This window comes from Lacerta agilis, chromosome 11 (assembly GCF_009819535.1).
Source record: "Lacerta agilis isolate rLacAgi1 chromosome 11, rLacAgi1.pri, whole genome shotgun sequence".
NCBI lineage: Eukaryota > Metazoa > Chordata > Lepidosauria > Squamata > Lacertidae > Lacerta > Lacerta agilis.
In genome coordinates, this window is record NC_046322.1 from 49,771,279 (window position 1) to 49,787,420 (window position 16,142).

Sequence of the window (16,142 nt, forward strand, 5' to 3'; positions counted from 1 at the left end):
TTGCAACCCTCCACAAATATTTTCCTCCCCCACCCTCATATTGTTTGACGCACAGTGTGAGTGACAGCACTTTGAAACACATTAATCCTCTAAGACGCGACTCTTCCTGTACATATTTATTAAAATATTTATATCCCACCTTCCTGTTCTGCAAATCCACAGGGCAGCTATTTTAGCAGGGGGTGAACTGATTAAGAATGTTTACAGCACAATATAATAATAATAATAATAATAATAATAATAATAATAATAATAATAATATATTTATACCCTGCCCATCTGGCTGGGTTTCCCTAGCCACTCTGAGCGGATCTCAACAGAATTTTAAAAAACACGATAAAACAAAACACTAAAAACTTCCCTAAACAGGGCTGCCTTCAGATATCTTCTAAAAGTCATATAGTTTTTACTTCCTTGACATCTGATGGGAGGGCGTTCCACAGGGTGGGCGCCACCACCGAGAAGGCCCTCTGCCTGGTTCATTGTAACTTCGCTTCTCGCAGGAAGGGAACCGCCAGAAGGCCCCTAGGAGCTGGATCTCAGTGTCCCCAACATCTACCCAGATACAAGTCCCCCCGTAAGGCTTTCCATGGAACATCGTTCTTCAGAACTCCCTTTCAGAGGGCAGCGAAGGAGTCCTACCTTTGCAGATAAGAGGTCCAACCTTGTATGACTTCCCTGTGAGGTTGTGGAAAGGTAAATCCTCCAAATATGGAGCTCAGAAAAAAAAGAGATGCATTTCCAGGGAGTGTCGTGGGAATAGTGGGAGGGGCTGTGGGTTTGCAGAATCCCAGGTCCTTCCACTAACATGGGACAGACTGCACCAGCCCTGAAGACTGTGTAAGTTATTCTTCTAGCTGGAATGAATGGGAGGGGAAATGGTCCAATGTCCTGCCATCTGCTTTCGAATTTCTCTGCTCATTGATTAACTAATTTATTAGTCTTTTTGATTAAGTGTATATTGATTGGTAATATTACTATTTATTTAAAATATATATTTGTATGTATTTAAATCAGCACAGTATTGAAAGATAATCCTAGGAAAAAAACCCAGTTATAAACTATCTACTGAAGATGCAGAAATTCTTTCCACGTACCCATCATTCAGTCCATATTATTGTTGCATGTCATAACCAAAAATGTCTACCAAGAGCCTATTATCAACATATACCAAATCTTTTAAATATTTGTGGCTTTTTATGCAATTGTGTGATTCCGAAATATTCAGTGCATTCCTGCATACAATTTTCTTTTCCCCTATCAACTGTACTGTATTTAATTCAAGGGAAAGCTTGCTGATCATTAAAACATCCCATAACTTTTGCTATCTAGTCATCTGCAGCGCACGTCTTTGAGTTTTTCCAAAGCTGAGTGATTAATATGTGAGCTGCTGTCAGCATAAGTTGATTCAGATTTTTACAAGAATGGGAGATTTCCTCTCAATGTAACTCAAGAAGACTGTAAGAGGATTTCTCTCTAATGAAGTCAATTACTCCTCTTTTTCATTGATGGATTCTTATCCAAACTCTTTGCCGTACAGGCATGACCACAGGGCATACAAATCATTTCCTGTTTCATGTCACTGCTTCTAATAATTAGCCAAACTATACTTTTGATCATAACAGGGATTAGATATCATCGCATCAATATTTTATGATTATTATTTTTACTATCATTTAAAGAATAAGCAGGACCGTTAAAAAAGACACCATCTCACAAATCATTTTTTACAATGTGTCCTAAAGTTATTTCTCGTTTCCCCCATCTATTTTGTTTTACTGAGCAATCAAAATCGCTAGATTTGTGGGTTGGGAGGCCACACAAACATCCCAAACAGAGAGGGGTCCATGCTGGTAAAAACCATACGCTAGTGCGGGCTTCCTCAACCTCGGCCCTCCAGATGTTTTGAGACTACAATTCCCATCACCCCTGACCACTGGTCCTGCTAGCTAGGGATCATGGGAGTTGTAGGCCAAAAACAGTTGGAGGGCTGAGGTTGAAGAAGCCTGTGCTAGTGGGACCACATCGACCTGCCAGTGGTATATATAGTTCTCCCCCACAGGTGGATTATGCTGAGACAGTGACTGACCCAAGGTCACCTAAAGAGGGTCATGGCTGACTGGGGAATAATAATAATAATAATAATAATAATAATAATAATAATAATAATAATAGAATTTATATACCACCCTATACCTGCAGGTCTCAGGGAAGTTCACAGAATAAAATCAGAATATAAAACCACAAAATACATAAATAAAAACAAGAACCTAATAACCCTGGTCTCCCGGGCCCTAGTCCAACACACAAACCACTACACCATACTGACTCTGAGTAAATGTATTAATAATACAAGGTGTGACCGGAAAGTTCGGTGAATGGTCACAGAAATTGGACAGCGAGAAATATTCGAACACACAATCGGCCTCGGAAACCCACAAAATGCTCACAGATTGTGTACTGAGGTGAAGCTGTAACACGAAAGACAGGGCATGAGTGGTTTAAGTGTCTCCGTGAAGGGCGGCAAATCATCAAAGATGACCCTCGGTCTGGAATACTGTCGACGAGCAGAGCGGCGGCAAATGTTGGGAGAGTTCATGAGTTATTGATGTGGGATCAGCGTTTGTCCATCCGAATGATGGCGGAAGAATTGCATAAAAAAGGTAAAGGACCCCTTACAGTTAAGTCCAGTGGCAGACAACTCTGGGGTTGTGGTGCTCATCTCGCTTTACGGGCCGAGGGAGCTGGCGTTTGTCCACAGACAGTTTTTCCGGGTCATGTGGCCAGCATGACTAAGCCGCTTCTGGCGCAATGGAACACTGAGACCAGAGCTTCGCACGGAAAGGCCATTTACCTTCCCGCTGGAGTGGTACATATTTATCTACTTGCACTTTTGGGCATGCTTTCGAACTGCTAGGTTGGCAGGAGCTGGGAGCTCACTCTGTCACGGGGATTCGAACCACGATCATTACTGAGGTTACTAAGTTGTCCCACCCTCCATATTCTCCCAATCTGGCTCCACTGGATTTCTTTCTTTTTCCCAAATCGGCACTGAAAGGGCACAGATTTCCCAACATTTCACATGTCCAAGCTGCTGTGACAAGGGAACTGAAAGCAGTGTGAAAAGAGGACTTCTCCAGAAGTTTCCAACAGTTCTACAAACATTGTCAACGGTGCATTATATCAGAGGGGGCCTACTTTGAAAGCCTGTAAGGTATGTATGTTCAAATATTTCTCGCTGTCCGATTTCTGTGACCATTCACCAAACTTTCCGGTCATACCTTGTATCTCTGGGTGACAAGAGATAATGCTTTCTGGAGGTTTTTTGGGGAGTCAGAATCTTGGGAGGGCTGTGGCCAGCTTTGCCCTATAGGGTATGGCCCATACTGTAACTTTCCACATTTAAAGTACATGACTTCCGATACTGCTGCTAAGAGTTTTTATACCTCCGCTAAGGGTACTGGGAATTGTAGCTGTGGCATGATTAAATGACACCTCCCATGATTCTTTGGATGAAGCCACGTTCTTTAAATTTGGGTGAATATAGAGTAAGCAGCAAGTTATTTCTGAGCAAGAAATGCCCCTCTTTCATGACCCCAGACGAAAAACAGAATCGGATCTAAAGGAGACATGGGTTAGAGGGCAAGGAGAAGGATCACTCAGTTGAGGTCGACCCCTGCTTTCTTCATTGCAAAAAAAGAATCTTAAGTCAGGGTCTCTCTTTTTTAACAACTAAGGGAAGGTCTGGCTTGCCTGCAGTAAATCTCCCACTCAAGGTTGGCTGAAGCTCCATTTCTCAGGAAATTAAAAATTCACTCCCTCCTCGTCTGTGCTCACCAGAACTAGTTAAAATGAAGAAACTGGTCCCATGAGAAAAGACACAGGAGATTTTTCGCATGGAGGAATACTTCCTGCATGCCTCTCCTGCTGTGGTGCAAGTTTCCAGGGATATAAACATGCAAAGAGTCCTTTTACTGGAACAGCCCTGGAGGAGAGACATGAAATCACTGCAGTCAAAGGATGGCCTAAGATTTAATGCAGATTAGTTAGCTCTTAAGACTGATCGCCAAAGAATTGATGCTTTTGAATTATGGTGCTGGAGGAGACTCTTGAGAGTCCCATGGACTGCAAAAAGATCAAACTTATCCACCCTTAAAGAAATCAGCCCTGAGTGCTCACTGGAAGGACAGATCCTGAAGCTGAGGCTCCAGTACTATGGCCACCTCATGAGAAGAGAAGACTCCCTGGAAAAGACCCTGATGTTGGGAAAGATGGAGGGCACAAGGGGACGACAGAGGATGAGATGATTGGACAGTGTTTTCGAAGCTACTAACATGAGTTTGGCCAAACTACGGGAGGCAGTGAAGGATAGGCGTGCCTGGCGTGCTCTGGTCCATGGGGTCACGAAGAGTCGGACACAACTGAATGACTGAACAACAACAATAGACTTTTTGTGGTAGGGAACCCGTAGGCCTCTGAAGGGTGCCAAGAGGATATTCTGGGCTCGGTACACTGTACAGCAAAGTCCACAACTTACATTCCAGGGATTGCACCTGAAGCTAAAACTGTGTATTGGGTGAGATCGCCAAAGTCATTTCCCCAAGAATCCTGCCCACTTTCTAATTCTTTGCCTAGTGATGTGAGGTGAGAATATTCTCCGGAGAACATTCTGGGTTGCAAACCATGGTTAGTCTAAACCAGGGTTTCCCAAACTTAGATCTCTGGCTGTCTTTTGGACTACAACTCCAACCATCCCCAGCTAGCAGGACCATTGGTGATGATGGGAATTTAGTCCAAAAACAGCTGGCAACCCAAGTTTGGGAAACCCTGGTCTAAACCACAAACCTGGGTTGGGAGATGTGGCTAAGCCTAGTCGCGACTTAGCTCAACACTAAGCAGCAGAACAAAGGGGGATGAGCAGAGTGGCTGGGCTGTCATGTCTGGGCACCGGCCGGCAGGACCGGTGCTAGGGTTTCTTGCGCCCTAGGCGAGACCACCTTCTGGCGCCCCCCGCCCCCTGTCCAAGCCTGCTTTAGCAGGAGGTGGGGGGTGGTGGAGAGGCAAGCAGCTGTTTCTCCGCTGTAGTGGAGAAGCTGCTGCTCGCCCGTCCGGCCGCACACACCCCGCCAAAGCCTGCTTTAGCGGGAGCCAGGGGTGGTGTAGGGGGCAAGCAGCACCTCTCCGCTACAGCAGAGAAGCTGCTGCTAGCCCGTCCCCCCCCCCGCCCAAGCCTGGCCAGCGCCCCCTCCATTTTGGCACCCTAGGCAATTGCCTAGTTCGCCTTAATGGACGCGCTGGCCCTGCCGGCCGGCCATGGTTAAACCATGGTTTGACTTAGCCTGAGGCATGAACCATGACACTGGCTGGCTGGGGTTTGCTGGGGTGTCCTCCCCAGGAGCCTTTACCAGCCAGCAGGGATTGATCCTGGAATGCAGGAAACTCAGCTAAAGCATCCATGACAGATGACCCTCCAACCCCTGCTTAAAAACCTCCAAGAGAGTCCACCACCTCACAAGGGAGACCGTTCCACTGTCAAACTGCTCTTCCTGATGTTTAGTTGGAATCTCCTTTCTTGTGTAACTTGAAGCCTTTGGTTCGAGTCTTACCCTCCCGAGCCCTTGGGATATCTGAAGATGGCTACCATTGGGCCGACAGCTCAGACAGTAGAGCATGAGCAAGGCTACTGTACTTCAGAGGTTGATTTGAAAGATGGAATTGATTTGGGGTGTGTATGGGAATTTTCCAAAAAGCAGCGCTTTGTCCAAAATTTTGGTGCACATTATTCCACAAGGGTGGCGCTGTGGATTAAACCACTGTGCTGCTTGGGCTTGCCAATGAAAAGGTCGGTGGTTTGAATCCCTGCGACGGGGTGAGCTCCTGTTGTTTGGTCCCAGCTCCTGCCAACCTAGCAGTTCGAAAGCACGCCAAAAAGTGCAAGTAGATAAATAGGTACTGCTCCAGCGGGAAGGTAAATGGTGTTTCCGTGTGGTGCTCTGGTTTCGCCAGAAGCGGCTTAGTCATGCTGGCCACATGACCCGGAAAAACTGTCTGCAGAAGTGGACAAATGCCAGCTCCCTCGGCCTGTAAAGCGAGATGAGCGCTGCAACCCCAGAGTCGTTCCGGCTGGACTTAATTGTCAGGGGTCCCTTTACCTTTACCTTTACCTTAAATAAAAGAAGCTCAGCAATTTTGTGGTCTTCCAAAATAATAATAATGAAACTAGGCAACCCTACTACTTTTTAAAATAAGGCAACCGTCATCCTTTCTGAAATATGGCAACTCTAAGCATGAGAATTAATCGAAGAGTCGTGGGTTCGAGTCCCATGCTGGGCAAAAGGTTGAAAGGTCCCTTCCAATTCTACAACTCTGTGTTTCCAGATCTCCATTCGGTCTCCTCCAGATGCGCGCGCCCCTGTCCGAGCCAGGCCACCCTTCCCCTCACGCCTCGCGGCGGCGCGCCCCCTGCTTCGCCGCTTGCTCGGCGCGAGGGATCGCGATAGCGGCGTCGGGGGCGCGCCTTCCCCGCCCCCTCGCCTTCCCTTCGGGGCTGCCGTGCGCTCGCTCCATGCTCGCGAGGAGCAGCGACTGGCTGGGCTGACTGGGCTGTCCGGCGGGCGAAGGGAGGCGCGCTCCCAGCAGGCGGACTCAGTCGGCGGCGCCGCCGCGTTCCTCCCCTCGGGCAGCGTCCGCTCGCGGGAGGAGGAGGCGGAGGAGGCGCAGAGGAGGCGGCAGCAGCAGCTTCTCCGTCGCTCGACGTCCAGGGAGCCCGCAAGAAGGCAGCATCCTCGGGAAGCGCCGCCAGCAGCGTCCGCCACCTTCGCCAGCCGAAGAGGCGAGGGCGGCCACAAAGGGCTCTTTGTGCGGCGGCGGCGGCTCCTTCGTCCTTCTCTCTTGGCCGGCGCCAGCATGGGGGCAGCCAGCGCCACCTTCGTAGCCGTGCTGGCGGCGTCCGCCTTCGCCCTCTTCCTCGACGCAGCAGGTAAGGCTGGAAGCGCCCCGACGGCGGCTCTCGGGCTGCAGCAGCAGCAGCACCATCGCCGGTCTTACTCCAGAGTCGCCTCGACGGCTCGCCCTTTCCCCGTTGGCCGACCCCCGACTTGCTCTCGAGTAGACCAGTGCCAGGGGATGCCGTGGGGGGGGGGGTGCGCCGCTCCGGAGCAGCCCCGTTTGAAAGGGAGAGCTCTCTGGACTCCCTCGGCTGGGATGATTACTCTCGAGTAGCTCTACGTAGACTTCGCCACAAAAGGCGTCGAAAACTAGTTGTTGTCTAGGCAAAGGCGTGCAGGAGGAGTAAAAATGTGATTTTATTTTTTTAACTCGGGAGTAGCCCGATCGGAATCCGTGGTAGCTCCGTCGAGGGGCGAACCGGTTGCTTTCGAGTAGTCTTGCTTGATGCTTTTTCACCTCGGGTACAACGGCAGCCTTCGGGGCGCGGGGGGGGGGGGGCGAGGGAGCCTAGGAAACTTGCCACCGCCCCCCCTAGAAAATAGTTTATCTAGGTAGGACTTTTGAAGCTTGTATGCTTACTCGGAAGTAAGTTGCCTAGGTAAAGGACTTTTGAAGCTGCGCCCTTTGTGTGCTTACTCGGAAGTGAGTTACCTATGTAGGACCTTTGGAGTGGTGCTTACTCGGAAGGAAGGCGCGCGCGGCGACTCACTTCCCAGGATCCGCGCATCTTGTGGTGGAACAGTCCGTCTCGTTGGGTTACGGCCGCGTAGGACCGCCGTCGAATCTCGGGCTGTATTGTACAGTATTTGGCGCGGAGAAAGGCGCCCTGCAAAGTCCATTGGGGGGCTGCTGCTCTCCTGAAGCACCATTGAAAATTTACGCCCGTGCACTCGTGTTGGGAGTTGTCTTTCCAAACCCTTTCATCTGCAAAAGCCCAGCAGCGCCATCCTGCCCTCCTCTCTCTCCACCCCACCCCCCTTATACTTTATTGTGCAAAATGGAAACATCGCAGTATTCCCCACTGAGAGGGAGAGAAGATGGGATGGGGAAGGTGAGCATCTTGATGCGTAATGGTGGTTTGGAAAGTCTGGGCAGAGTTACGCGGCTCCATCCAGCATTACCCCCCCCCCCCCCCCTCTGTAGGAGACGTGAAGTTTTCACCTTCTGGGGTGAGAAATCGGGACAGGAGATGAAATAAAGGGGATTTCCCTCCTTTTAATTGCACATTGTTTTCCAGTGGCGTGTTGGGAGAGGGCAGACAAAATGTTTTGGGAGCAGAGAGTGCCTTCCTCTTGCTTGGCGCGTCCAAGGAACCGAACCCATAATGGGGCAGAAAGCCCATCCTCCTCCTCTTGCAGTGGGGATAGTGTGTTGTGGTTGAGTGTCCCCAGTAGGGGAGCAGAACTGGGGGAAAAGGATGTGTGCAGTTGCGCTTTGGAGTTTTGTCCTTCTCTCTCCCCCCCTCTTCCCACGAGTGCCTTTTGTGCTTTTCGGAGAGTCCCATTTCCTGTGTGTTACCTGACTGACCTAACCCAGAAAGAGAGCAGAGAGGATCACGGGGGGGGGGGGGGGAAGGCCGGGCGATCAGGAAACATTAGGATTCGGTTCAACAAGCCTTGCGATTGTTTGGAGAGCCTGAATTCAAGCGGCCCTATTAACATCTGACCTTGCACACTGGCTGGCTGGCTGGCTGCTGTTGAATGCTTGCCAGCTCGTCCGGCATCTCTCTTTTCTCCCTGCCTTAACAGCAGCAAGATTTATGGGAGCTCTTTGGGAGAGGGAGGAGCCGGGAGTGTGCAGAGTGAATATGAGACTGGTGGAAGACTTAACAGTCCTTGCAAAAAGCAATTGCCTGATCTTGCATTTTATGTCCAGCTGTGGATTTGTGGCGCTTTCTTCTCAGCCTTGCATTTTATCCCCTCCACCCCAGCCGCTTGCTGTTAGACTTAGGCTTTGATCCTGGGGCAAAATAATTTCTATGGCCAGTCATCCTCTTTCCAGGTAATTTTGTGTGTGTGGCTCCTTTGCACTCTTAACTTGGGCTAGATTTGGCAGAGAGGCAATACAAAGTCATTCCCCCACACCTTTGAATCATGCTTAATCACTTGGCTGCGGGGGTAATTTGGCAGGTAGCCAGTGGAGCTTCCATTTGTTTGGTTTTATTTTTTATTTTTTTTAAAAAAATAGCATTAACTTTGATTGCCCTGAAAAGGGATCCCATCCCCAATAGAAAAATAACAGGCTCAAACTGCAGATTAGAGAGGGCCTGTTAATCAGTTGCATGTTTAAAAGAACTTTTCTCTTCCTTTTGTTGAACGCTCTAATCCATTTACCTCCCCCCAGGAGGTGACAGATGCCTAGATTTCCTGTTATTCAGCTCCAGGGTCCCAGGGTCTTGCCATTTGTTGCTTTAGCATAGGGCAGGAGATAACATTTCTGGCTTTTTTTTTTTAAAGGGGAAACCTTATGGCTGCCTTGAAGGACTCAGGGCAAGGTTGCAAAATCAACAAGTTGCAAAATATACAAGTTGCAAGTAACCTGGATTCCCCCCCTCCCTCCTGTGGGCTTTTGTCTCTGTTGGGGAGGCACTTTTATCATTCCCAGACTGAAATACCCCCAAGACTGAGAAAAGACTTGGGAGCTGCTGAAGGGAGGATGGCTGGTTGCTCTTGCTTGCTGGAAGTTCCAGGAACAAAGTGAGATATTGCCTCCCACCCAACCCCATTTCCTTTCAACAGCTGGATCTGCTTTTAGGGGGCCAGCACTGAAAGCTCCAAAAAGTCTCCTGCACCTTTTTTCTCACCGCAAGAGGTTCTCCTTCCTCGTTTGACAGATTTCAGGCAGCTCCTTCCACTCAGTGTCATAATGGAGCCTTGTTCTTTTTAACAAGAGTTACTTTGGCTCCGATAACTTGACTGACCTTTGTGCTAATGTGAATAAATACTTGTTCTTCTTTTTCCTTAAAAAAAGAAAATCACGGGGGAATGCCGATTTAGCAAAATAATGGAAATACTTTGATTGAGAAATAAGCAGAGTTAGGGGTCAGCTTTCAAGTCTTTCCCCCAGAAGTGCCTTTTTATTTTTTATAAAGAATCCCACGTCTCTTCCATCTGCAAAAAACGTTCTCAGTGCGAGATTCTAAATTGCTGTTTTCAGGTAGTGGTCGCACCTTATTTACTGTGGAATGATTAAAAAAAAACATGTTGCACACAGTTTCAGATAGAGACGGGTTTGTTTGCTTTCTTCTGGGTATAGTCTCTTCGAGGGATGTGTTGGAAGTTTGTACTTCAAAGGGACAAAGAGTGCCAGCCTATTGAGTAGCGTAGAAAATATCCACATATGTTTGTGGTTTACTTTGACAAAATGACTCTTGCTGTGACTGGCCTCTCAGAATTTCAGTGCAATAAGTTTGCTTTACCAGCTGTGGGACTTAACACAGTTTATACTGGAACAGGGATGGGTTGGTGCTGTGCAAGACACCCTTGTTGACCACATGGAAAACTCTCCCATGTTAGGCAGGGCATCCATAGATGTGCCCCAATCGCACAGGGACTTGCTTGCTAGATTTCTCTTTCCCTCTTTTCGAGGGGCCTAATTTCACAAACGGAGCCCCCACATAATCAGAAGCTCTTGTGGAGGTTTCAGCAAACATGACAGGCTATTTGCATGGCGGTGGAGAAGAGTTTGTATTACCCATGCGCCATAGTATGGTAATAATGGTCCAGAAGATGGTGTGATCTGGAGCTATACAACTTTGTTGTTGTTCAGTCATTCAGTCGTGTCCGACTCTTCGTGACCCCATGGACCAGAGCACGCCAGACACGCCTATCCTTCACTGCCTCTCGCAGTTTGGCCAAACTCATGTTAGTAGCTTCGAGAACACTGTCCAACCATCTCATCCTCTGCCGTCCCCTTCTCCTTGTGCCCTCCATCTTTCCCAACATCAGGGTCTTTTCTAGGGAGTCTTCTCTTCTCATGAGGTGGCCAAAGTACTGGAGCCTCAACTTCAGGATCTGTCCTTCCAGTGAGCACTCAGGGCTGATTTCTTTGAGAATGGATAGGTTTGATCTTCTTGCAGTCCATGGGACTCTCAAGAGTCTCCTCCAGCACCATAATTCAAAAGCATCAATTCTTTGGCGATCAGCCTTCTTTATGGTCCAGCTCTCGCTTCCATACATTACTACTGGGAAAACCACAGCTTTAACTATACGGACCTTTGTCGGCAAGGTGATGTCTTTGCTTTTTAAGATGCTGTCTAGGTTTGTCATTGCTTTTCTTCCAAGAAGCAGGTGTCTTCTAATTTCGTGACTGCTGTCACCATCTGCAGTGATCATGGAACCCAAGAAAGTGAAATCTCTCACTGCCTCCATTTCTTCCCCTTCTATTTGCCAGGAGGTGATGGGACCAGTGGCCATGATCTTAGTTTTTTTGATGTTGAGCTTCAGACCATATTTTGTGCTCTCCTCTTTCACCCTCATTAAAAGGTTCTTTAATTCCTCCACACTTTCTGCCATCAAGATAGTATCATCAGCATATCTGAGGTTGTTGCTATACAACTAAGTCATGTAAATTTACTGTTTCATCTTTATTTGGGGCTTTACCCTAAGTAAGTGGAGACTTAATCCTTCCTCTCGATCCATAGGAGTGTAACTTGTATCTTCATGCCTTAATTGCAAAAAAGAGAGAGTTACTGGTAATTGGAAACATTAGGGAGAAGATGGGGTGTATTTCAGACTGATGCTTAGCATTGTTCACTCAGAAAGAGTGTTCCCTTCAGTCTTAACAGGGTTTACCTATTTAAAATTGCAGTACAGTATAACGTTCTGATCTTATGCACATTTAGGGTGCCTCAGATGGGGTCTTAATATTGGAAACAGATTGTACTGATATTGCAAATCAGTCTTGAGCAGCAGTTTGGCTTCTTTTTAACTTATCCCATTTTCTGTGGATAGGGTAAATCCGGATTAAATAGGGAAAATGCATGCTGAGTGACATTTTGATGCCAACAATGTCTTTTTTTAAAAAAAAAGACACTACAAAAACAAAAACAAAAAACAACCTTGCATGACTAAAGAGCACTGGTATCACAATAAATATTCACCTGGAAGCACTCAATAATTCATTTTAGGTGTAAGACCTCCTTCAGTCATACACACCAAGCCACCTGGGAACTGCTTCTCTATGGTGTAGTCTCACATATGTGTGTAAATATCACATGAATGTGTGCGTGCAGTTGCTTGGGTTGATTGCATATAGTCCATGGGTAGGCAAACTAAGGCCCGTGGGCCTTATCCAGCCCAATCACGTTATAAATCTGGCCCGCGGATGATCCAGGAATCTGTGTTTTTACATGATTAGAATGTATCCTTTTATTTAAAATGCACCTCTGGGTTATTTGTGGGGCCTGCTTTTTGTTTTTACATGAGTAGAATGTGTGCTTTTATTTAAAATGCATCTCTGGGTTATTTGTGGGACCTGCCTGGTGTTTTTACATGAGCAGAATGTGTGCTTTTATTTAAAATGCATCTCTGGGTTATTTGTGGGGCATAGGAATTTGTTCATTTTTTTCTTCAAAATATAGTCCGGCCCCCCACAAGGTCTGAGGGACAGTGGACCGGCCCCCTGCTGGAAAAGTTTGCTGACCCCTGGTATAGTCCCTTCAAACCTAATAGTTACCCCCCTTCCCATTGGGGTGCCCATCAGATCACATAATCATTCACATATGCACAGTCATACCTTGGTTCCCGAACGCCTTGTGACTTGAATGTTTTGGCTCCTAAATGCCATAAACCCAGAAGTGAGTGTTCCGGTTTGCAAATGTTCTTTGGAACCCGAACGTCTGACGCGGCTTCTGCGGCTTCCGATTGAGTGCAGGAAGCTCCTGCAGACAACTGGAAGCCCTGCCTTGGTTTTCAAATGTTTTCAGAAGTTCGACAACCAAGGTACAACTGTAGCTACTGCAATTTGTGGCTTGATTTCTGTGGGTACATGGTGGAGGCCTAACAGTGTAATCCTATGCTTGGCTACTCTGAAGTAAGTCCTGTTAACTGGAACTTACTGGCGCACAAACATTCTGAGCCAATGTTCCTGGGATCCAGCAGTTGATTCAAATAAATGTAGATAAGTAAACAGCATTGAATTAAAATACAGCTTGTCTTTTTGGGGGGGTTCAATAGATTGTAATAGAACATGATTTAAAGCAGCAACAAAACACCAGTAATTTCAAGGGGTCTGTTCTGAGCATAACTAAGTCTGGAACCAGCCTGTAGGATTACAACTGAGCAGTCCTATGCACATCTGAGAGTTAAGTATGGTGTAGTGGTTAAGAGTGGTAGACTCGTAATCTGGGGAACCGGGTTCACGTCTCCGCTCCTCCACATGCAGCTGCTGGGTGACCTTGGGCTAGTCACACTTTTCTGAAGTCTCTCAGCCCCACTTACCTCACAGAGTGTTTGTTGTGGGGGAGGAAGGGAAAGGAGAATGTTAGCTGCTTTGAGACTCCTTCGGGTAGTGAAAAGCGGGATATCTTCTTCTTCTTCTTCTTAAGTTGCACTGAAATTTGTGGAAATTATTCCTGAATAAATATGGCTATTGGATAACTAACACCATGAGTAATACCACTCAGTATCTGAAGAAGTGTGCATGCACACGAAAGCTCATACCAAGAACAAACTTAGTTGGTCTCTAAGGTGCTACTGGAAGGAATTTTTTATTTTGTTTTGTTTTGACCACTCAGACTGTCATTCATCCAGTTTGTAATGAATTTTGCATTGCAAGCTTTAATGTGAAACCGTTTGACTAGTTACAAAAATCCACCTCCTTTGCTTTACAGTTAAATTGATAATGAAAGGAACTTAAGTTTGGGTCAAAGAAGCAGTTAAGACTTCCACTGAAAATAGTTCTTCCCAGGGCATGTCCTGATTTTTTTTTGATTTTTTTTAAAGCAGTAGTTATGTCACAAATGCTGGGATTCCACAATCTTGTCTTTTGCGGAAAAGCACAGAAATGTGGCGGTAGGGGAAGAATGGAAGATTGACACACTTGGCAGATTAATCCTATTTAGGAAGCTTTCAGTTGGTTGCAGGAAAGCTGATCCCACTTTTCTTTTTAAATACATTTCACTCAGGGCAAGGTGTTAACAGCGCTGAGTATTAGTCGGATGTATGGAAGCAATTTGATTACTAATTACAAAACGAGCATTCATGCTCTGGGTGGCTAATATTAAAATGTAAAAGGTTTTTGTTTCCTTGTTCTGCAAAATGCGCTTGATAAATGTGCCCTAGATTTCAGGCCTCTTGCGTGTAGTTTGGACACAACTGCCAAGTTAAAAGTTTGTATTCAGCAAACTCATAAGTTAGAAATGTGTAGCACCTGAAATATATACCGGTAATTACATTCTAGAAAAGAATACTAAGTTTTTTCTCATAGCCCTGATCATTATAAGCATAGCTAACATCTTAACGGAAACAAGCTACATCTAGCTAGTGTCTATCGTTAGAACAGGGGTCAGCAAACCTTTTCAGCAGGGGGCCGGTCCACTGTCCCTCAGACCTTGTGGGGGGCCGGACTATATTTTTGGGGGGGAAATGAACGAATTCTTATTCCCCCCAAATAACCCAGAGATGCATTTTAAATAAAAGCACACATTCTACTTGTGCAAAAACACCAGGCAGGCCCCACAAATAACCCAGAGATCATTTTAAATAAAAGGACACATTCTACTCATGTAAAAACACACTGATTCCCAGGCCGTCCGTGGGCCATATTTTGAAGGCGATTGGGCCGCATCCGGCCCCCGGGCCTTAGTTTGGGGTCCCCTGGTTTAGAAAGTCTTTGAATTCTAATATGTTTGTTCCATATTTTACTGTTACTTTGGTTAAAATTCTGTTACTTTTGTAGTAGGCTTCCTTGTGTAAAGGAAGGAGGTGCAATTTAAAGCTTGTTTGTTCTCCCTGGGTTTGTTGCTTTATAAAAGGAAGCTGTCATTAAGCTCAGTATGTCTGGAAAGTATGCAAGTACCCAAGTCTTTCTAATCCAGTGAGTACAAGCTAGTTAGGGCTTCAAAGAAAACGAATGACAGGCTTTTGCTGCAATGAAAGAGGCAGCATTGTTTGTTAATCCTGTTTTTTTATTGTTATTTAGACTTCTGGCTTCTGTAGCATACCCTGTAACCATTTGGAACAAATAGCAATTTGACATAAATGGTCCTCTTTTCTTTGTGTTTTGACTAAACCATGGGAAAGGTTTGAAGTTAAAGGTCCCTTCCAAGCTTATCTTTGGCGCAACTTTTTGTCTGATTTTGAGTCTCTTGCCCTGCTTTCACCAATCTGGTAACCTACAGATATTTTGGGCTCAGTTCTTGGGAGTTGTGGTCCGACACATCTCGGGGGCACCAGGTTGGTGACGACTGATTTTGCCTGTTACATTTTGAATATATATTTTTTTAAAAAATAACATGTAATTTTAAGTTTCCTCCAGCGCCCTCACTTCAAAATGAAACCTGTAGCTTACCAGAAGGTATTCTGACTTCATAGAAAAAGAAACAAGTGTTTCTACTGGGTTAATGTTTTGTTTTGAAGTTTGCAAATAGGTGGTTAGAATAACTTCCGCTTTCATGCTTTGACACATTTCAAGTTTTGTGAGCAGCTTTGAGCTCTGCTCGGTTGTTGGGAAAACATAATACAAATATCGAATTACCTACCCTATTGCATATAGTCAAATAAGCTAGTTAATACTGCGATTCCTTGCACACCTATTGACAGCTGCTTCAACTGTGTGTCCTCTTGATTTGCATTTCTGGATGTATCTACAGGAGGAACTCAAAAAAATTAGAATATCTTGGAAAAATCCATTTATGTAAGCAATTGTTTTCATTAGCTACTGGACTTTAATATATGAGATAGACTCATGACATGCAAAGCCAGATATGTCAAGCCTTTGTTTGTTATAATTGTGATGATTATGGCGCACAGCTGATGAAAGCCCCAAAGTTGAAATTGTTAATTTGGGGTTCTCATCAGCTGTACGCCATAATCATCACAATTATAACAAATAAAGGCTTGACATATCTCGCTTTGCGTGTCATGAGTCTATCTCATATATTAGTTTCACCTTTTAAGTTGAGTTACTGAAAGAAATTTCACTTTTATATGACAGATGAAAATTTAAAAATAAATGTAATCAAGTAGCCAAAT

The 16,142-nt window shown here is 45.9% G+C and overlaps 1 protein-coding gene across 1 annotated transcript in view; it reads left to right on the forward strand.

The window, feature by feature from the left end:
• The first annotated feature begins 6,463 nt into the window (after positions 1-6,463).
• ROR2 (receptor tyrosine kinase like orphan receptor 2) overlaps positions 6,464-16,142 on the forward strand; it is a 149,884-nt gene continuing 140,205 nt past the window's right edge. The window contains exon 1 of the mRNA XM_033163836.1: positions 6,464-6,979. Within this exon, the coding sequence (XP_033019727.1) occupies positions 6,907-6,979 (73 nt within the window). The 5' untranslated portion in view covers positions 6,464-6,906. The remainder of the gene's footprint in view (positions 6,980-16,142) is intronic.